At 39.6% G+C, this 22,643-nt stretch overlaps 1 protein-coding gene across 3 annotated transcripts in view; it reads left to right on the top strand.

Moving 5' to 3' along the window:
- The window catches only part of ROR2 (ROR family WNT receptor 2), a 218,267-nt gene that overhangs the window by 179,579 nt on the left and 16,045 nt on the right, over nucleotides 1-22,643 (top strand). For all 3 annotated transcript variants that reach the window (XR_003429790.1, XM_027091968.1, XM_027091969.1), the window contains exons 3-4: nucleotides 8,377-8,664; nucleotides 9,474-9,504. Coding sequence is in view for 2 of the 3 variants with exons in the window: in XM_027091968.1 (XP_026947769.1) it covers nucleotides 8,377-8,664; nucleotides 9,474-9,504 (319 nt within the window). In the remaining variant the exon portion in view is untranslated. The remainder of the gene's footprint in view (nucleotides 1-8,376; nucleotides 8,665-9,473; nucleotides 9,505-22,643) is intronic.

Below are 22,643 nucleotides of genomic sequence, written 5' to 3'. Positions count from 1 at the left end.
TTCATTAGCCCAGGAGGGTGAGAAGAGGGCTTGCCTGAAGCCTGGTTCGAGGTGGGAAACACAGAAGGCTTTCCCATGAGAAATCAGACTTGGATCCACACATCAGGAAACCACATTTACATTTACCAGAATGTTGTGGGGGAACCCTGAGCCCAAGAATCAACGTGAACATTTGACACTGCCTGTTACAGGAACCCAGTCCTAAAGGGATGCCCACAGAAAAACCAGCCCTGCAGGGGAAAATTACAAAGTACACTCAGAGAGGCCCAGGATGAGTGATGAGCTAGTAAACAATGAAGCCAGAAGGATTAAAGATAAAGGAAGAAAAAGCAGTGGTGGGTTTGAAAAGGAACCAAAGAGACCTTCTAGAAATGAAAAATGTAGTAGACGAAATGAGAAAACTTGATGGACCGTAGACTGTGCTTAGCTAAAGATTCTAAAAGGACAGGAAATATAAAAGTAGGTGAATAGTTTGGAGGAATCACATAAAGAAATTCAGCATATATCAAGAAGGAGATTTCAAAGGAGACATAAAGGGGAAGGGAGAAACGATATTTCATGAGATACTGGTAGAGAATTTCACAGAATTGATGGAAGGCATGATGTTGGAAATGGCACGGAGGCCCGTTGAGGCTAAAATAAAACTAAATTCACAGCTAGTGACACTTCGAAACGGCAAAGACAAGGGGGAAATATGAAAAGTAGCCGAAGAGGGGAAAGGTCAGATTACCCACAAAGGAACAGCAGAACTTGTAACAAAACCACAAAAGACAGAGGACAGTACTGTAATTGTCAGTCTAGAATTCTGTACCCAGCTAAGCTATTATTCAAGTGTGAAAGTAACAGGTAATTTTCGACCAAGAGTAAGAGTGTTTATAACCTCAGTCCTTTACCCAAAGAGCGGATGAGAATCAGGAAGAGCTCGGTTGAACCAGGAGGAAGGAGTGAGATGCAGGCAGACTTGGCAAGGAAAGAACTTGGTAACCAGGTTGGCAAATCTAAAGAAATACTGTTAGTAAAAATCATCAGTAATAATGACCCCGGGGGATGTACAAATGGAGTGTAACTAAACACTGGGAAGCAATGACTCAAAGCTCTGGTGTCTGGGGGGTGATTGTAGCTCACAGCATTTCAAGGTGCTTGTATTTGGTTGTATTGGGGAGACTTTGTCAAATTAGGTATGCCTATAAAAAGTAGTAAAGCTAGCCACTTAAGCCTAACTTTCAAACAAGTAATGGGAGAATAAAGAAAAAAAATGAGTAGAAAATAGGAAGAGAGAATTAAGAAGCAAAATTAACACTTTAAAAATAAACCCATCAGTTAAGAAACTCATAAGGTTAACACATACAGACTTATAAATTAACATGTTAAATTATACGTTGTTTACAAGATTCATGTCTAGTATATAAACATAAAAATCATTAAAAAAATAAAAATACAGAGTAGGACTACATTAACCAAAAGTACTCTGAAATAGGTACATTGCCATCAAACTAAATGGTGTTTTAGACACAGAAGCCTTACATAGTGATGTAAAGACTAGACGATATAATAAACTGGGAGTTTATTGCACCCAGCAACATAGTTTCCAATGTATAAGCAAAACCTCAGAGAATTATTAATGGCTATTTGCCATATACAGTATCAAATTAACACATATCTCATTGAAGCTAATAGATAAGTATAAGTATTAAAAATTTGAGCAACAAATTGACAAGCTTAATCTATTGGGCATATATAAACACCTGCATTGAGCAATTAGGGAAAACACATTCTTACCAATCAAATGTGGGACATTTTAGGAATTGACTCTGCACTAGGCTGTAAAGCAAATCTCTCTTTTATTTTTTCATGTTTCATTTTCTGTTTATTCCTTGAAATCGTGGTGTTTGTGCAAGCAAATCTCAGTGGTATCAAAGAATTATCATCACACAGACTATGTTTTGTGACAACAGTGCAATTAAAGCACACCTTTAATAACTCAACCAAGAAAAATTATAAATTACAAGATAACTGGGGTCTGACCAACCACATGGAGATTAAATAAAATAATTTATTTGGTGGCTAAATAAGAACTTGAAAAATTCATATTTAATGCATACATTAGAAAAGGAAAAAGATAGAAAATTTATTAGGAGAAGTTAGGAGTATAAAGATTTGAATAGACAGCTACAGAAGGAGAGCCTCAAGGACTGGTAAACCTTCCTAAAGACTCTTGAGCTCATGAGGAATCCTTAAGATACAACCTAAAACAACAGCACTGTTTCATGTCCAAAATATTGGCAAACATTTGAAAGCCCCCAAACACCAAATGCTGGCAAAGTTGTAGGAGAAATACTTTAAATCAGGCACTTTTGAGACCTAGATCAATGAAAGATTTCAAGGCCCTATGACTTATCACTAATGCATCCAGGTGGATACATGTACAAGTTGAGGTGTATAAAGATGGTCATTAAACGCTGTTTGTATTAGCAAAAATGTGGAAACGATTTACTGCTCCAGAATTGGGAAATGGATAAAGAAATTGTGGTTTGTTTGTACAGTAGAATATTATACAGTAATTAAAATAAATGAACTACATCAACATAGGTAAATCCCAAGCTGACTCTGAGTGGAAAAAAGCAACTAGCAAAGATGATCTTTCAGAGAAAATTCTAAAAATATAAAATAATACAAATATGAATTGGAATAGTGTAGTTCTCTGGAGAGGAAAGGACAAATAGGGAAGGGTGTGCTTTAGTTACATTCCAGAATGTCTTATTTTTTAAGTGTTGTAAGTCAAATATGGTAAAATATTTGCGTAAAATCTTGATGTTGTGTACATGGGTACTACTATGTTAATATCTGTATTTTTCTCTGCAATATTTCAGTATTAAAAATTGTTAGCTCAGGGCTTCCCTGGTGGCACAGTGGTTGAGAGTCCGCCTGCCATTGCAGGGGATGCAGGTTTATGCCCCGGTCTGGGAAGATCCCACATGCCGTGGAGCGGCTGGGCCCGTGAGCCATGGCCGCTGGGCCTGCGCGTCCGGAGCCTGTGCTCCTCTCCAAATTGTTAACTCAAAAATAATTAATATTGAAGAGAAGGCAAGAGGAGATAGGAGCAGTATGAACTTTGGAAGCAAAAAGGCTATATTATTGTTATTTGAAGAAAATCTACATAGAAAATCTAAGACAACTCAGAAACTCTTATAACTAAGGTAGTTCAGTAAAGTGGCAAGATAAAAGAAAAATATACATAAGGGACAGAATAATGGCCTCCCAAAGATGTCCACGTCCTAAGTCCTGGAACTCAGAGCATGTCACCTTTCACGGAACAGGGACTTGGCAGGTGGGACTAAGTTCAGGATTTTGAGATGGGAAATGATCCTGGATGATCCAGGTGGGCCAATGTAATTACAGAGGTCCTTATAAGAGAGGGACAGGAGGGTCAGTCACTCAACAGAGATGTGATGATGGAAACAGAAGTTGGAGTGATACAAGGAAGGCACCATGGGCCAGGGCATGCAGGTGGCCTCCAGAAGCCAGGAAAGACAAGGAGAAAGACTCTCCCAGAGCCTCCAGAAGGAATACAGCCCTGCTGACACATTGATTTTCGGACCTCCGACCTGCAGAACTGTATGTTAGTAAATTTGTGTTGTCTCATGCTGTTTGTGCTAACATGTTACAGCAACAACAGGAAATTAGTACGACACGTAGAAATATAATAGTTTTCCTATAATAAATGCAGTTCTCTCTCCATCATCCTATCCCAGTTTTTAAATGGAACTTATCAGAATGGAAGAGAAATAGCCGTGGAATTGAGAAACTCGCCCCTCCGTCAAAGTAACGTTTGTTATTCTTGATGTCAAAATGTATTTCAGTCGTCATAATTTAACGCATGTGACTTTGACATAGCAACAGGCCAAGATCAGTGGGGTGGGGGGCAAGGTTAGAAATGAATAGAGGCAGCTGGGAATACCCTCTGTGGAGGTGACTTTCTGGCAGAGAATTGACTTATGAGAAATAGAAAAGATCAGAGGACTAGGGGTTCTTGGCTGACTGCACCATGAGGGATCAGTTGGGTGTGTTTTAGGAAGAACAAGGGACCCCCCCCTCCCTTCCAGTGGGGGAGAATGGGGAAAGGGAAAGAATATTCCAGAAGCCTTGATACCATGGGTATAAATTAGCTTTTCTTCATTATCTGTCTTTCTGATTTCTTCCTGAAGGCTCACTTTTACTCACCTGCCTAGGGAGGGAGCTATGAATGTATGAAGTTACCATGTTATCAACCCATAGTTTTGGTCTCTCTGAGCTTCCTGCAGAGCATGAAGGAGGCTGATTCAAGACCTAAGTCAGGACATGGGTGCCGTCTGCGGACATCCTGCCCTTTTGTCCATTCCCAGCTGGACAGGCCTCCTATATGCCATTGCACTCAGAACCTCCCCAGGTATTCTTTCCAGTCCTACCGTGCCCTCCAGCGATGCTTCTCAGTGTTGTTTCAGGTCTGCTCTAAGTTCATTCTTGGATGGGTTTCGTTCACTGGAATTGTTGCTTTTCTTTCTCCTCAGCGCTTCAGAGCAGGGGCTCTTAGCTCGGGCTGCACACTTAAGAGTTTTGACAAATTGCACAGCTGGATGTATATTATAAGCTTCCAGGTGACCCCAATGTGAAGACACTGTTGAACCCCACTGGTTTAGACGGTGTAGGATTGAGAAGAGTTGGCAAGAACTCCCCATGTGGACTAGATCACTTCACTAGATTCTCCTTTGTTTTTTGTAGACTGAGGAAGGTGTGGCTTCAGGAGTGAGTGTTCATCTGGTTGAGAGTGAAGGGAATCTGGATAAATTGGGGAGGAGATCAGTGGAAGGCTTACCCCGGGATCTGAGCAAAACTGAGGGTGGTTGCCAGCACTCTGGGAAGGATGTTTTCAAGAGAGTGGTCCCCCTCCCCTTTGCCTGACACCTCCACCTCCCCTCTACCTGCTTGTCCGTGATTTGTTCACCTGGTCTTACCTTGCCCATCCCTCCTCAGCAGGCATTTCCTGACCCCAGGACTACACTTGTAATGCTGTGCAACCATCACTGCTCTCTAGTTCCAGACATTTTCATCACCCCAAAGTGAGACCCCGTACCCATTAAGAGTCACTCCCTTATTTCCCTTCCCCCAGCCTCTGGCAACCACTAATCTGTTTTCTGTCTCTGGATTTACCTATTCTGTACATTTCACATAAACAGATACAGCCAAGAGTGCTTTAAAATTTAAGTCAACTGTGTAAGGTGCTTGATTCCAGCACCTGTGGATTTCTTTAGTCCTTGTTAGCTAGTGTTGATAACGCGTCGGAAAGGGAAATACCAGCACCACCTCTGGATTAAGCCTAATAGATGGTTTCACAGCGCCCTACCCGGTGGGACAAGGTTAACATCAGGGCTGTCTGTGCCCACATGGCGCGCAGACCAGGCACGAGCCCATCTGCCCTATTCTGCATTTCTCAGAAAGGAGCCTTCCTGAGGGACACGGAAAGACTAAGTCTAAACCGCTGTCAATTCGTCAGTCAGGGGTGTAGGAGAAGCTGTTGGTGGGAACAGTGAAGAAGAACTCCACGTTTCCGTACCCATTCGATGTAAAAAAGATATTCTTGAAAAGAAGTAGACACTAAGGGTCTATATTTAGAGTAACTGGACAGTCCTGGACTCTCCCCAGGTTTCCTTCTAAGTTGTACAAAAGGAGCTGTCTCCTTAACTTTCTCCTGTGCTTCCCTCCCCTTCTTCCCTTTCTTCCCTTTCTAGACAAATGTTGTTTCCATGTTGAAGAAGATCCTTCTATATCTTTCAAGATTTTTAGCCGATCGATGGCGACGTCCCAAGTTGATGTGTGCAATTGGAGGAAGGCGGTAGCAGGACTACTCTCAAGCCAGTCCCCCAAATGGATGAGATAAGAGCCAGCAGCGACCACCCTGTCTCGGCCCTCAGAACCCCTGGGCCTGCTCCTTTTAGGTTTTTGCTAGTCAGCTTGGAGACACAGATCCTTACACTCTGCCTTTACACGAAGCCATTACCTGTGTCTCCCAGGAAGCCATGGTTTGTCAAAGGCCTTTGGAAAAACTGTCATCAGGGTAGAGATGAGAATTATAATTAAACTTATGCCAGGAAGAAGAGATCATGGTGATGTAATCTGTCATTTGCTATTTTAAATTATAATTTGATGACTATTTTATATGCCCTACTGTGCATTTTAGTGTTACGAGACCTTAATGAAGCATTTGAATCTTAAGCAACTTGTAAGTGCTTGGGCTCTGGCCAGAACATAGTGAAACAATGTGTTCGCTGTAATCTGGGCAGCCCGGATTATACCAAGTAACTGCTTCAGAATGTCAAATCAGGTCTCATTTTGTTTTCAAAGATGCTGGGTCTAGTGCAGGAGCGTCAGGAATGCAGGTCTCTCCAAGTTGAGCTTGTGCTGTTAATGAACAGCCCTGACATCCAAGATATCACCCTACTTGATTCAGCCTCTTTTCAAGGTGTTTGTCATCGACATTTTAGTTACCTCCCAGCTCTGTGTCATCAGTAAGAATTCTCTTCCTCAACTTGAGTGCACTGAGAAAGGGGTTGGCTAGCAGAGAACCAAGGTAGAACCTAATGATGTTGTTAATAATATTCATAAATAGTAATCAGTACTACTTAGTGACACCTCTCTAGACCGATATCTATCCACTCTCCCCTGTGAAGGAAAACTGTCCCTTCATCTTGAAATTCACAACCTCCCACCTCCTCAGCTATCTCCTATCACCCAACATCTGAGCCATCACTCATCCTGTGAAACTTATCCCCAGGGTCCACTAGAAATCCTATAATTTTTCATCCAATTAAATCAGTAATACAGATATGTGCTATCTTTCAATGTTTCACTTCATTAAAACAGAAAAAAAGAATAGGGACCAACCAGAAATCAAGCCAAAAGATTTAGAACTTGAATAGGCTTTATAGGCTTTTTTGATTGCTCTATTATCTTGGTTTTGTCTGTAGTAAGTTCATCTCCTGATGATTGATTGTCTTGTCTGTCTAGCCTTAGTGGGTTTTTTTAGTGTTGGAATTTTAGTGTGCATGTTTACCTTGACAGAGGGTATCCCCCAGCCCCTGACCTCCTACACCACACAAACACACACACACACACACACACACACACACACACACACACACACAGACCCCTCCCCCTCCCCACCGCTGTCTGCCTTACTTCCTCTTGTTCCCAGTGGCCTTTGTCACCAGCTGAGAAGCTCTTGCCTGTGGTTGAACTGGAACCCCACGTTCCTGGGCAGTGTTTCCAGCCCCACTAGCTCTGTATTTCAGGTACTTTTACGCCCTGTTTTCCTTCCTGTGCGCGAGCCCTGGACGGCTTCTTCCTGCTCCTGCCCTGGGTGCAGTGGGCAGCAACACTCAACCTTGTTATTTTTGTTCTGTTCAGACCAATGATTAGCTTGTTTTTGAGGCTATCTCTGTTTTGTCACATGCTTTCTTTTCCTACTTTCCTTATTGTGGCTTGTGCTTGATGGTGTGGTAGAGGGAGGATGGACTCTCTGAATATGAATTTGCATCATAAATTTAGTGAGATTAGATTTAGTGCTTTCAAAAAGAAGTAAAGTTGATTCTCATTACTTGCAGATTCCATATTTGCAAGTTTGCTTATTACCTAAAATGTATTTTTAACCGCCAAATCAGTTCTCACAGTACTTTCATGGTCATTCATAGACATGCCCAGAGCAGTGAAAAGTTTGAATTGCCCAGTGCACACATGCACACATTCCCAGCTGAGCCTGAACAAAATGACACTCTGCCTAATGTCCCAACTCGTACTGTAAACAAATGTCCTTTTCGTGATCTGTTTAGTCCCATGTTTTTTGCATTTTTATACTTTTTGTTGGTAATTTGCCATTTAAAATGCCCCCAATAATGGTGCTGAAGTGCTGTCTGGTATCCTAAGCACAAGATGTGCCTTATGGAGAAAGCATGTGTGTTAGATAAGCTTCTTTCAGACACAAGTTATTGGTCTGTTGGTCGTGAGATCAATGTTAATGAATCAACAATACTTACTAAATAAGGTGTCTTTAAACAGAGCACAGTAAAACAAGGTTCTTTATTGATCGGTTGATTAGAATGCTGTGACCAGAGGCTCACGGGAACCTAACCCTGTGTTTCCCCAGGAGCAGCGAGTCCGTATTCTCTCATTCAGTGTTTGAGGCAACATTCTAGAACAAAATTACCCCAAATAGTGAGAGTGGGCTATACCTATGTGAGAGAAAAATCAAAGCCTTCCCTAAGCAGTTCCAAGAAGGAGCCCCAGGCAGCCTTCTCTCCCAGCCCTCACGGACGTTTGCTCCTCTCTGACTATTCTCCTTTGCAGGGTACTTTCTGAATTTTCTGGAGCCGGTTAACAATATCACCATAGTCCAAGGCCAGACAGCGATTCTGCACTGCAAGGTGGCCGGAAACCCGCCGCCCAGCGTGCGGTGGCTGAAGAACGACGCCCCGGTTGTGCAGGAGCCCCGGCGCATCATCATCCGCAAGACGGAATACGGTTCTCGGCTGCGGATCCAGGACCTGGACACGACGGACACCGGCTACTACCAGTGCGTGGCCACCAATGGGGTGAAGACCATCACCGCCACTGGCGTCCTGTTCGTGCGGCTCGGTGAGTGGGGACAGTCCCCGGTGTGTTGCTTATCAGATAGGAATGTCCCCAGCCACCGAGCAGCAGATTAATTTGCGGTTTGAAGCTGAACACACACAAGTCAGCAGAGAGGAAATCAATAAAACCCTTCCCTGAGGTCTTTCCCATTGTGCACGAGATCCTGGCTTAACCTGTTACCCATTTACTAGTAATAAAAGAAAATAGACGCAGATGGAGAGGTCTGTAAACCTGGAGTGCAGAACATAATCTCAGGCAGGCTATGTGTCAGGAGGTCACCCCACGGGGAGGCTGGCCACGCACACTTCAAGCCCAGGCAATACAGACAGGCACCCACCCACCCACCCACCCACAGAAACCCAGCCCGGCCCAGAGGATGGGCAGGGAGCAGAGCGTGAGGACAATTTTGTACTCTTGTGCTTGTCACAGGTGGCATGAAGCAATTAAATGGCAGGCAGGAATATGTCCCTTTCATCCCAGTTCTGTGGAGGTCCCTGCAATGCCCCAGCCATTCTGTCACCAGTAAGACAGATCTTGTGAAACAAGTTTAGATGAGAAGAGAGAAAAGACAGCAAAAACTCCCAAAATATCTCCTGACATTTCTGCATCAACACAGAGCACCCCTTCCATCCTTGGTGGTTTCCCCCATCCTTGGCGTATAATATTGGGCAGGGGCAGAGCTGGAGGCCGAAGACAGCTCACCACAAATGAGCACCCTGAGCTGCGGTTGCCTTTACCACGGGCTGGATTGGAAAAAAAAATTATTCCAAATCATGAAGTATTAATAACTTGTCTTTTTTCTTTTCCTTTAGGTCCAACACACAGCCCAAATCATAACTTTCAGTAAGTATTTGCTTTCCTCAAACCATTTTCTCATTCTTTGTGGGCTTCCGTTATATAAGAACCCCGGCTTTAAATCGGGCAAACACATGTTTCTGCTGAATTTGCTAGAAGTTGGCTGGACTTCACACAAGGATGGCAATGTGCTTGCTTTTGGATGGAAAACAGTTATATTTTCCATGTTGAGTGTTAGGGAAAAAGTCATAAAAGCAGGCATAGTTAGTTGTTATCAGAGATCGTGACCTTGCAGGGCAACTGGAGGCAGTATAAGTGTACAGACCAGGTTGCCGGGGCTGCCAGGACCCTGGTGTCCTGGACACATTTGAAACAGAGAGGCAGTTACCCTGAAGTCCCAGCGCCACCTTAACTGCATCGCCAGCTGCAGTCTACAAAATGTGTGCTCGTCAAGCCTCGGGGAACCTCCACCATAGGCGGGGTCTCAGACCCACTTCAGAGCTGAGGAGACTGAGGCTCAGAGCCTGGCTCGGGGGTCTTCACCCACCTGCGGGCAGGTTCTGGCTGTGAACTCAGGCCTCTTGTTTCCCGGTGTAGCATCTTTTCTCCTCCGGACCTCACACATCCATGAGAATCACTCTTTTCAGCGCCTGTGTTCGAGGTTAGCCATGGCTGTTGGATTCCTCATTTACTCTTCAGGCATATCAGAAAGCCTTTGCTTCACGTCTGAAAGTTCTGAGCAGTGGTGCAGACGCTGTGCTGGTCAGCCAAGCAGTGTTTGCTTCTCTGTGTCCCCCTGCTGCCTCGTAAACCCTGGCCATTGGGGTGCGGTGGGTGGGCAGGGGCCCCTCTTAGCTTACATCAGGTGCCACTTGCAGAAGGCAGATTTTTGAGAACTTTCTGTGCTGAGCCATAGTGTCCAAGCATTTCTCCTTAATAATCATTCATGCATAGAGTGAGAAAAGAAGAAATTGTATCCAGGGCACATCTGTGAGGCTTTCAAAAAGGTATAAGTTATTCAAAAGTTGAATTCTTATTTTCGTTTATATCTTATGTTGTCTATTTATGTATAATTTAAGTAAATATTATATAAGATAAACATATATAATATATTGTAAAATATATAAATAAATAATTTACGTATAATTATAATTTATTAAATATATAAATGTCAAATATACTTATATTTAATTTTATATACAATTAAAATTTTTTTCTATGTTTTTTAAAAATTTATTTTATCAAAGTATAATTGATTTACAATGTTGTGTTAGCTTACATTTTACTGTGCTAGCCTATCTTTCCATCCGTTTCCATTCATCAGTTGTCTTCTTTCTTTTATTCATTTCACAATAATTTGCAGATATTTGTACACTTATCCTGAAATATTTTGGATATCATTATGGATTATGATATCATTTAGAAATATTATGGAAATCATTAACAAGAGTTCAACATCTGTGTACTTACTTACTATTCTTGTTTCTTCTTTTTGAGTTAAAACTTACATACAGGGCTTCCCTGGTGGCGCAGTGGTTGAGAGTCCGCCTGCCGATGCAGGGGACATGGGTTCGGCCCCGGTACGGGAAGATCCCACATGCCGCAGAGTGGCTGGGCCCGTGAGCCATGGCCGCTGGGCCTGCGCGTCCGGAGCCTGTGCTCCGCAACGGGAGAGGCCACAACAGTGAGAGGCCCGCGTACTGCAAAAAAAAAAAAAAAAAACTTATACAATGAAATGCACAGATCTTAAGTATTCTATTAATAAGGTCCAAACAATGCAAAAACCTCTGCAATCTAAACCGTTATCCAGGCACAGAACATTCCTATCACTCTAGAAAGTTCCATCATGCAACTTCCTGGTCACTACCCCTCCTCCCCAGGCAACAACTGTTCTGATTTTTTTCTACCATGAGCTAGCTTTACGTGTTTTAGAACTTCATAGAAATGAAATCCTACAGTACATAGCCACCTGAACCTGGTTTCCTTCACTTGACATGGTTCTCTCGAGAGTCATCCATGCTGTACATGTTTCACTAGGCTGCTGCTATTCATTGCCGAACAGTGTGCCCTTGTGTGACTGTATCAGTTAGTTTTTCCTTGATAGACACCTGAGCAGGTTGCATCTTTTGACATTGATGAATAAGCTGCTATGGATAGTCTCATACAAGTTTTTTGTGGACATGTATTTTCATTTCTGCTAGGTAAATACCTAGGGTCAAAGTTCTGACTTACAGGGTATGTGTGTGCTGAGTTTTGTAAGAAATACCAGACCTTTTCCTAAGGTGATTGTACCACTCTGTACTCCCACCAGCAGGTAGGAAAGTTATGGTCACTGCATTGTTTGCCAGCATTTGATCTGGTTGGTCTTTCTAAGTTGAGCCATTCTGATGTGTATGTAGTGGTTCAAGTGATCTATATGTCATTCTGACTTCTTAAAAAAGTAGTTTTTATTAGTCATTTTAAATTTTCATACAAAAGCATTTAAGACAGTAAAGTTTCCTCTGAATACCATTTTGGCTACATCTTTTTCCCCTCCAGGCAACATAAGCTTCTGTTTTTTGTTATTTTCTGATTTTTGTTGTATTATTATCAGTGAATTTGGGATGTATTTTACAGTTGGTAGTTGGTTGAGATTTTCTTTGTGGCCAATTTGATATGGTGAATTTTTGTGAATATTTCCTGTTGTTTCAAAAAATAAATGTGCTCTGATGGTAGCCAGTACACAGTATTTCGATTCATGTATTAAATCACATATGTTAAGTGTGTTATTAAAAGTGTCTATATTTTTTGTTCACATTGGTTACAGATATCTGAAAATATATGAAAGTTGTCTATACTTATTTCGGATTTACCAATTTCTATCAGTTTTCTATTTTTTTTAATTTTGAGTTTATGTTCTTAAATACCTCCAGGTTTGAGACTATATAGCTTTTGTTTTGTCTTGTTTTTAAGTCTCTTTTGAGGCTTTTTGCCTTGAATTCGATTTTGCCTAGCAATAATATTGCTCCACCTACTTTCTTTTTATTTGCACTTGCTAGAAAGCTGTTTTACTATTCCCGTCCCACTTTTTGCCCTCAACCTTTTTGTGTTCTGTTTTATGTAGGTCTCTTGTAAATAGCATATAAGTGCAGTTTTTTTAGGGGTGGGTGAGGAGGGGCGTTTGTCCATCTGGAAGTCCAGGTTAATACATGTAGGTTAAGTTCATTTTAACAAATATACAATACTCCATTCTGTGAGTCAGTCTCACTTTAATTGTCCATGTGTTTACTCAGTGAAGGTTAGTTGTTTTCACTGATGCAGACCATCTTATGTAAACATCTTTCCATGTCTACGTGTCCCAGTGGGCGAGAGTCCTCCAGCAGTAGAAGTCTGGGAGTGGAATTGCAGGTATTCACTTCCCACCTCTACCATGTATGGTCAGATTGCCTTCCAAAGTGATAAAGGACTTCATAGTCCCACCAGCAAAGCATGAGTTCTTATTTCCCCATGTTTTCCAGCACGTGGTATTATCAGAACTCAAAATTTTGCCAATATCTTGGGTGTCAATTGTAAGTTATAGTAATTTTACATTAGATTTCACCAGTACACAGTGAAGTTGAACATATTTGTATTGGTTTAATAACCATTGGATTGCCAGTTCAAGTACAGTCCATTCTTATTTATAGACTCAATACTTGCAAATTTTCTTACTCAGTACAATTTCTTTGTAACCCCCAAATCAGTACTCAGGATGTTTCCATGGTCACTCATGGATATGCACGGAACAGTGAAAAATTTGAGTTGCCCAGTGCATGCGTTCCCAGCTGAGGTCTGCCATCTTGTTTCACCTCTCCTGCTGTGCACATGTCCTTTTCTGGGTCTGTTTACATTTTGTGCTTTTCGTTGGTGATTTTGCTGTTTAGAATAGCCCCAAGCACAGTGCTGAAGTGCAGTCTTATGTTCCTAAGCACCAGAAGGCTGTGATGTGCCTTGTGGAGGAAATACGTTAGATAAGCTTCATTCAAGCATGGGTTACAGTGCTGTTGGCCCCAAGCTTAGTATTAATGAATCACCAACCACATTAAATAACACATCTTTAAACAGAAACACACATAAAACAAGGTTATGTATTGATTGGTTGATGAAAATGTTATGACCACAGACTTGCAGAAAAGTATCTCTTTATTTGCCTTAGGAACAATGGCTCAGTATTTGCTAATTCAGTGTTTGTGTCAACTTTATAGAAAATGACTGTCACAGATAACCAGAGTCGACTGTATTTTGTCCATTTTTCATTAGGATGTTTGTCTTTTTTCATATTGATTTGCAAGAGTTTTTTTTTGCAGGAGTTTTAAAATATATTCTAGATATAATTTTTACACAGTTTCTACTCCATCTAGAATTGATTTTTATGCTGGTAGCAGCTAGGCTTCTACTGTAATACTTTCCTATCTCAGTGGCCTAGTGCCTTGGCATCATCTAATGAATAGCTCCATCTGTAATCATTAAATTTAATGTCACTTCTGTCATCTGTGAAATTTCTATACATGCGGATCTGCTCCTAGGCTCTCTATTCTGTTCTAGTAACTTTTGTGCCTGGAATAAATACCACAATATTCTAACACTATATCTTTGTAATATATCTTGCTATATGTAGAGAAATATTTTCGCTTATTGCTATGGATTAAATTGTGCCCCCCATCAAATTCAGATATTGAAGCTTTAACCCCCCTTCATGGGACTGTATTGAAGATAGGGCCTTTAAGTAGGTAATTAAGGTTAAATGAGGTCTTAAGGGTGGGTCCCTGATCTGATAGGGCTGGTGTCCTTATAAGAAGAGGAAGATACATCAGAGATTGCTGTCTCTCCTTTCTGCCATGTGGGGACACAGCGAGAAGGTGGCCGTCTGAAAGCTGGGAACTAAATAGGGTTGCACTTTGATATTGAACTTAACCTCCAGAACTGTGAGAAGTCAATGTCTGTTGTTTAAGCCCTCCAGTCTGTGGTATGGTATTTGTTATGGCAGCCTGAGCTGGCTAATACAGCTACCTTATTACTATACCATTTTTCTAAATTATCTTGACTTATCTTTTATTCTTCCATATGAATTTTATCAGTTTGTATTTTTATTGGAATTGCATAGAAGTTTGATTTTTACAGTTACTTTTTCAGATACAAAGGTGATTGTGTAGCTTTTCTCCTTTCAACGTATTAATATTACGGTATGTAATAGAGTTCCTATTACTAGGTAGCTTCACAGTTCTAGACTGAAATACACTTTGTCAGGGTGAGATATTCTTTTAATATTGTGCTGAACTGATCTGCTAACTTTGTGTTGGCAGATGACCTGCTTTGTTCAGATACTTCATAGCCTAAGGCACCAGCCCATTGACGGTTGTCTTTTTTGTGACCATGATTTTTTTCTGCCCATTGACTGTAATTATGTTTCAGCAGACTCACCTTCAACTCCTTTATGATATCTCTGGAAGTTGACCAGAACAAAGACAAAAAGAAGGAATATCAGTGGGTTTAAAATAGAATTACCCACAAGTTCTCCGTTTTCGTCTCTGGAATATCACTAGCTTATCCAATTTTCCTGAGAAAATGCACAGCAGTTAAAGCTCTTTCATTGCTGGTCTGGTGGTATATCCTGTACCTGCAAATGGAGAGTTGCAACAGTGAATAATCATACAGCCCTGGTTGATCCCTGTGTACAGCATGTCAGCATGGGGACACACCGAGGTTGGTTCTGAACCGTGAACAGGGATGGTTGTGATGACTCATCCCCTCCAGGCTCTTTGCTCTCTTCCTCACACATCCACACACAGGGTCACCAGCAGTGTTGGTGGATATCAGTTTGTGTGTATTGAAGGAGGTGGGGGGTAGGGTGGAAATCCTCAGAGGTTAAGGGATTTATTACCATTAAAACATTGTTTTTCCTTCCATCCATTTGAAGGCGGGGTGAGGAGGGTGTGTGTATGGAGAACAAAAGCTTCAAGGACAGGCTGTCTCTCCGCAGACATAGGTTCAAAGACAGGGTGATTATACCTTACTCAGGTAGCAGTTTTGGTAATGCGAGGGGATTAATGTGAGGCTGTGTGTCTCACATTTCATTTATGGGTATCATTTCTAGCTACTCTTTTAAAAAGTGGTTTATTTTCACGATGATAGACACATACGTACACTGGTGGGGTAGCCTGGTGGTACCAGAGTTGGGTGAAGGCGTCGGGGTGCTCCCTGAAGCGTGAGCATCAGGGCTTCCATGTTTCCTCTGTTGGTTGTCCTAGGCTATCCTGATGGCTCACAAGTAAATGCACGCATAATGTGCTTCAAGGAACGTCTGCTTAAAGGAAAATGTGTTGTTTTTTGGGCAGTAAAAGTTACGTTAATTATTGGCTGCTGGGAAATCACTTTCCTTGAGGCCATGTCTGAGCCCTTCTTGCTTCACGACTTGCAGGTAATTCCAAGGTTTCAGCCCTTCTCCACCCATAAGCTCATGACCCTGACATCTCCACTTCCAAGTCTGACTTATCTCCCCATCTCCAGGCCCCCCAGTTCCGCCCCATGGTGGGCGTCTCCAGGCGGATGACTCACAGGCATCTCACAATTTGCATGTCTAAATGGAACTCAGCCATCTTCTACCTCAAACTCCTTCCATTGCTCTTTGGGAAATTGTCATAAGCCTAGTTCAAACTTTATCCTAATTATAGGAAAATAGCACTATTAAAAAAAACCCTGAAACTGCCAACTGACTAGCCAGTAATTAAAAGTGACTTCAGGAGAAACCAAGCTGCCTTACTGACAAGTTGGTAAAAGTAAATTAACTTAGACAAAAGGCTAACATTTAGCATTTGATGTTAAATTCATTAAACCACCAACCTAATGAAATTGAGTTGGAAGGGGGAGAGAAGCCAACCTAATTTTTTCTCCATGACTTCTTGTTGTGATAGGTTCTTTTTTCTGGAAAAGTAACTCCCCTTAAATCCCATAGTGCAGAATTTGAATAAAAGATAGAAACTTAATTCATTTTAAGATTATATGATACAGGCGATAAGTGGCTAAACACAGTCATGGTTAAAGTAATTAGAGACTACACACACATTCTTTTAAATTCAGATCATATAGTGACACAAATGAAAATGTTTGTGCTTTAGCAGTAATGATAATATTAGCACTTGATGGTAGCAGCACATTTAATGCTCCCACTAAGTCTTTTTGTTTTCAGTTGCACTCACGTATCAGCTATGATGCCCTATTATACATGAATGAGAGCTTTTTATACACCAACCTCCAAATTCACCCGAAGTTACCAATCTTCCAAGGTTGATGTGAGAGGGACCAGCCCCCTGAACATGACAGAAGACAAAAACGTTTACTTGCCAATGAACTATTAGTGTTGGAGACACTGTTTCTCTGCCTCTGGCCGTCTCATGTGATCCTAGCCTTAGAGATGGCCGTTGCAAAAGCCAGTGTTTCTAAAAGGTTTTGCTGACTTGGGTTTTTATGACATGAATGTTAGTGTTGGCTTTATGAATGAATTTGCTCCGTTCACATTTTTGCCCATCAAATATGACATCAGTATAATTGCATGCAGGAGTATTTCATCTCAAAAGTAGAGAGGAATAAAGTATGATGTCTGATTTTCAAGGAAATCATTCATTCATTTATTCATTTATTTAACAAATTTATACCGAGGGCCAGCTATGTGCCAGGCCCTGTTCAAGTTATTGGGGGTCCAACAATGAATGAAACAGACAAAAACTAAAAACTCCTGCCTTGTGCCACTTACCTTTTCCTGGGAGACTCTTATTTCTGGCTTCTTCTACAAAATATAATATCTGAAAAATACTTTATGTGGTTTATTCCTTTTTGTTGATGACAATTATTCTGTTGTATGAAGATACTACAATGTATTATCTGTTGATGGACATTTGGACTTCCAATTTGGAGCAATTATAAATAGACTGCTATGAATATTTAATTTGGGGGAACATGTTTTCATTTTTCTAGAATAAATCCTAGGTGTAAGATTGCTCAGTCAGATGGTATGTGTATATATAAACTGTATAAGAAATTGCCAAATTCTTCCCCAAAGTGATCTTTCCATTTTATACTGCCACCAGCAAAGTATGAGAGTTCCAGTTGCTCCATATCCATACCAACATTTGATATTCTGAGTCATTTAATTGTAGCCATTCTAATGTCTTGCATCGTGATGATTCATGGTGTTTTAATTACATTTCTTCAGTCACTAAAAATGGAGCCATCTTCTAAGGACGCACTTTTGTGAAGTATCTGTTAGGTCTTTTGTCCAATTTTTACTGTGTTGTTTGTCTTCCTGTTGAGTTATGGGAGTTCTTTATATTTTCTGTATACAGTTTCTTTGTCAGATATTATAAGGTGTTTTCTGCCAGCTTGTGGTTTGCCTTTTTAATTTTCTTAATGCTGTCTTTTGCTGATCAGGAAATTTTAATTTTGGTAAATCTAATTTATCATTTTTTCTTTTATGTATCATGTCTAAGAAATCTTTGCTTTCGCCTACCTCAGTACTATAAAGGTATTCTCCTGTGATTCCTTCTATAAGCATTTTAATTTTAGCTTTTATGTTTAGGTCTATGATCCGTCTTCAAAACAATTTTTGTGTATGGTGTGAGTTAATGCGTTTAAGTTCATCTTTTTCCATACAAATTCCAGTTGTTCCAGCATCATTTTTGAAAAGACTGTTCTGTCTCCCTTGAATGCGTTAGTGCCTTTATTGAAAATCACTTGACTACATGTGAAGATATATTTTGGAATTCTGTTATGTTCTGTTGATCTATCCTTACACTCCAATACCACATTGTCTTAATAACTGTAATATTACAGTAAGTCTTAAAATCAAGGGGTGTAAACTTTCCATCATTCTTCTTCTCTTTCATGATTGTTTTGGCTACTCTAGTACCTTTACATTTCCATTTAAATTCTAGATTGTTTGTCAGTTTCTACCACAGTGCCTACTGGGATGTTTTTAACTTTTGATTTTGAAATAACTTTAGACTTATAAAAAAGTCACAGGAATAGTAATAAGTATTCCCATATGTCTTTACCCAGGTTTACCAATTTTTTGTCATTCTGCCATATTTGACTTATCATTCCCTCTATGCCTATTTGCAACTATTATTGTTTTCTGAACCATATGAGAGTAGGTTGCATTCATTACACCCCTTTGCCCTTTAACACTTCAGTGTATATTCCCTAAGACCAACAGTGTTTCCTTACAGAACGACAGCTTCAACTTCAGGATGTATGTCTTTGAATTGCCATTCATACTCCAATTTCTTTCATTGTCCCAGTAATGCTTTTTAGATCTCCCCGCCCCTGGGTACAGCTCCTTACCATGTTGCTTTAGTCCCCTTTACTCTGCAACAGTTCCTGGACCTTTCATGACACTGAGACTTTTGATAAGTGCAGAACGGTTATTGTGTAGAATATCTCTAAATTTGAGTTTGGCTGATATTCACTCATGATTAGAATCTGGTTATGCATTTTTGACTGAAATAATGTAAGTGATATTTCCTTCTCAGGGTATCACATCTGGAGGTACATGATGTCAGTTTGCCCCTTATTGGTGACGTTAATTTTTCTCACTTGGTTAAGATCTGTTTTCTCATTATACAGTTATTTTTCTTTTTGTAGTAAAAGGTAATTTGCGGGGAAATCCTGCTAGGATTTTGATGGGGTGATGTTGCACTTTGGGAACATTGACTTCTTTAAACTATTGAGTGTTCCAATCTATGAACATGGTATGTATTTCTATTTATTTGGGTTTTCTTTCCTTTCTCTCTGCAGTGTTTCAAAGTTTTAAGTGTGGAAGTCTTGTACATATTAGGTTTATTTCTAAGTATTTTAACCATTTTAAGTGTATAATTCAGAGATATTAAGCACAATCACATTGTTGTGCAATCATCACCACATCCTTCTCCAGAACACTTTCATCATCCCAAACTGAAACTCTGTATCCATTAAACAATAACGCCCCATTCTTTCCGCCCCCAGCCCTTGACAACCACCATTCTACTTTCTATGAATTTGACTACTCCTCTGTGTATTTTTAATATTATTGTAAATGATATTTTTAAAAAATTTCATTTGCTAATTGGTGCTCAAATATAAAAATATAATTGATTATATTGTCCTTATCTTGTGGCTTTACTAAATCCATATTAATTTTTGTAATTTTTTAATATATTCATTAGAATTTTCTATGTAAATTATGAATCTATGAGTGAAGACAGTTTTATTTCTTCCTTTCTAATCTGTAAGCCATTTATCTATCTACTATCCCCTATCTATCTATCTATCTCCTTATTGTAATGGTTAGGACTTCCATGGCGATGTTGGGTAGAAGAGGTAAGAGCAGATATCTTTGTCTTGTTTCTATATCTAAGGGGAAAATGTTCCTTATTTCACCATTAAGTAAGAAATTCATTGTAGGTTTCTCATAGATGCCCTTTTTACTAGATTGACAGTTATTTTCTGTGTTGAAAGTTTTGATAATGAATGAGTGTTGGTTTTGTCAATTGCTTTTTGTTTAAAATATTAACTGAGATTATTACATGGTTTCTCTCTTTAGCTCTGAATTTTCAGTGATTGGTTTTTAAATGCTGAAGTAACTTTATACTCCTGGGTTGACCCAGTTTGGTCCATTACTCATTTCTATATTGTCTTTTTATTTTGCTGGGTCCAGTTTGCTGTTGTTTAGTGGAGCATGTTACCATTTTGATCAGGGGGCATATTGGCTTATAATGTCCGTGGAACAGACTTGTCAGCTTTTTATATCAAGTTTATGTTTGCCTCATAAAATGAACTAGAAAGTATCTCTTACTCCTTTATTTTCTAAAAGAGTTTGTGTAAAATTGCTGATGTTTCTTCCTTAAATATTAGACAGAATTCACCAGTTTCTATTATTTGGGGCTGGAGTTTTAATCATGGGAAGGTTTTTGACTACAACTCCAAGTTCTCTAAGAGATTTAGGGCTATTCTGAGGTTTTATTCCTATTTATACTAATTTTGGTATATTGTCATTTGTCATTTTTTCTAAGTTGTTGGTTATATATATCTGTGTTCATTTATTATCTTTAACATCTCTAGAGTCTTTGGTGAGTCCCCTTGTGCATTCCTGATATTGGTAATGTGTGTTTTCTCTTTTATTAATCATTTTTTCTAGGTGTTACCAACTTGGTTAATCTTTTGAAGAATCAACTTTTGGCTTTATTGATTTTTTTATTGTTTGTTTTCTATTTTATTGATTTCTGCTCTCATCATTAATATTTTTTTTCTAATTACTGCAGGTTTAACTTGACACTCTTTTTCCAGCTTTTTAAGGTGTAAAATCTCATCTAATTTAAGCATTTAAAGCTATAAAGGTGTCTCTTAATTACTCTTTTAGCTTCATCCCACGATTTGGGGTATCCTGTTTTCATTTCTCATATGTTATATATTCTCATTCCATTTAAAATGCCATTTAATTTTTCTTGCATTTTCTTTTTTGAGCCCAAAGGTTATTTAGAAGTGTGCTATTTAATTTCCAAATAGTTCGAGAGTTTCTAAATATATTTTTGTTATTGATTTCTAATTTAATTTTGTGTGATCAGAAATTTATGGTTTCAATTTTTTAACATATTGTGAGTTATTTTATGGAGAGCATATGGTCTGTCTGGGTGAACGTGCCACATACACTGACACGTATATGCTGTCTTGTTGAGTATATTGTTCTAGATGTCCATTGGATCAAGGGAGTGGTTAATATTTCTGTTGTTTCTTCACTTATTTTTTTTGTTTAGTTCAGTTAATTGCTGAGAGTCAGGTATTAACATTTCCAACTATAATTATGGATTTTTCTGTTTTGTCCTCTAGTTCTGTCAATTCTTGTTTATATATTTTGAAGCTCTGATATTAGGTGCATTCATGTTATGTCTTTTTGCTTCATAGACCCTTTTATTTGAAAGAAGTTTTTGCTGAGTATGGAATCCAGGTTCACAGTTCATTTTCTCTGCTAGTGCCTTGAAGCTGTCATTCCCTTGTCTTCTGTTTTGCTTTGTTTCTGACGAGGAGTCAGCCATTATTTTTTATCTCCCCCCTTTTCTATTTATCCTAGGTTTTTAGCAAGTTGATTGTGACATCAGCAGGTGTGGTTTCCTTTGTATTTATTCTGCTTGCTTTTCACTGATCTTCCTTGGTTGGTGTGTTACTACTGTATTTTAATGAAATTTGGGGAAATTTTGGCCATCATTTCTTCAAACCTTTTTCCCAACTCCGTGCATCTCTCCCCTCCTCTTGGGATTTGATTGTACATAAGTTAGACCTCCTGTACTTTCCTATAGCTTACTAAGGCTGTTTAATTTTTGGTAAATCTTCTTGTCTCTCTTTGTTTCAGTTTGGAAATTTTCCATTGACCTGTCAAGTTTACCAATTTTTTTTCCTAGCTTTATCCAATCTTTTGTTAATATCATACCATGAATGTTTTATTGGAGATTCTATGTTTTAGTTCTTCCAGTAGATTCTTTTACAGTTTCCTTCTCTCCTGCAATCACCCATATCTTCATTATAGTTTCTTCTGCGCATTGTTTACCATACTTATATTTCCTTAAAGTGCTGGTCTTCTAAGTCTAACATCTGGGTTTATTTCTCTTGACAATGGGTTATATTTCCCTGTTTCTTTACATGCCTGGTAATTTTTTATTGTACACCAGTCATTTGTACATTTATTGTACACCATACATTGTGGTTTATACTCTAGGTTTTGTTACCTTCCTCTGAAGAGTGTTTTGTTACTGCAGCTTCTTACGTTACTGGCAGGTCACCTGAAGCTTATGGAGTTTATCACTTTTTGTTGAAGCTGTTGCTTCCTCTGCTTCACTCAAGCAGGAAGCCTGTTTATTGCAGGCAGACCCTCTCATAATAAGAATAATAATTATGAAATGGTTTAACCACTTTTAACAAAAAAACTGTTTGGGGAAAATGTTACCTTCCTATTACACAATGTGTAACTACATTTGAGTTTTGGTATTGATTACTTTTCAACCTCAAAGGAGGCTACTTTCCTTTAAAGGTTATTCATTATTTATAACAAGGAATTTTTCTAAGGTTTTCTTCAAACCAGTTTTTGTTTGTAGCTGGTACCATTGCAGGGAAGGTGCTGACTGGCCCCACCATCTCCTCAGCCGTTT

This window comes from Aethalodelphis obliquidens, unplaced genomic scaffold, assembly GCF_003676395.1.
Source record: "Aethalodelphis obliquidens isolate GAN/ISIS:26980383/991018 unplaced genomic scaffold, ASM367639v1 scaffold74, whole genome shotgun sequence".
Classification (NCBI taxonomy): Eukaryota; Metazoa; Chordata; class Mammalia; order Artiodactyla; family Delphinidae; genus Aethalodelphis; species Aethalodelphis obliquidens.
The sequence above is the reverse complement of the archived record's forward strand: the minus strand, read 5'-3'. Positions and strand labels throughout refer to the sequence as shown.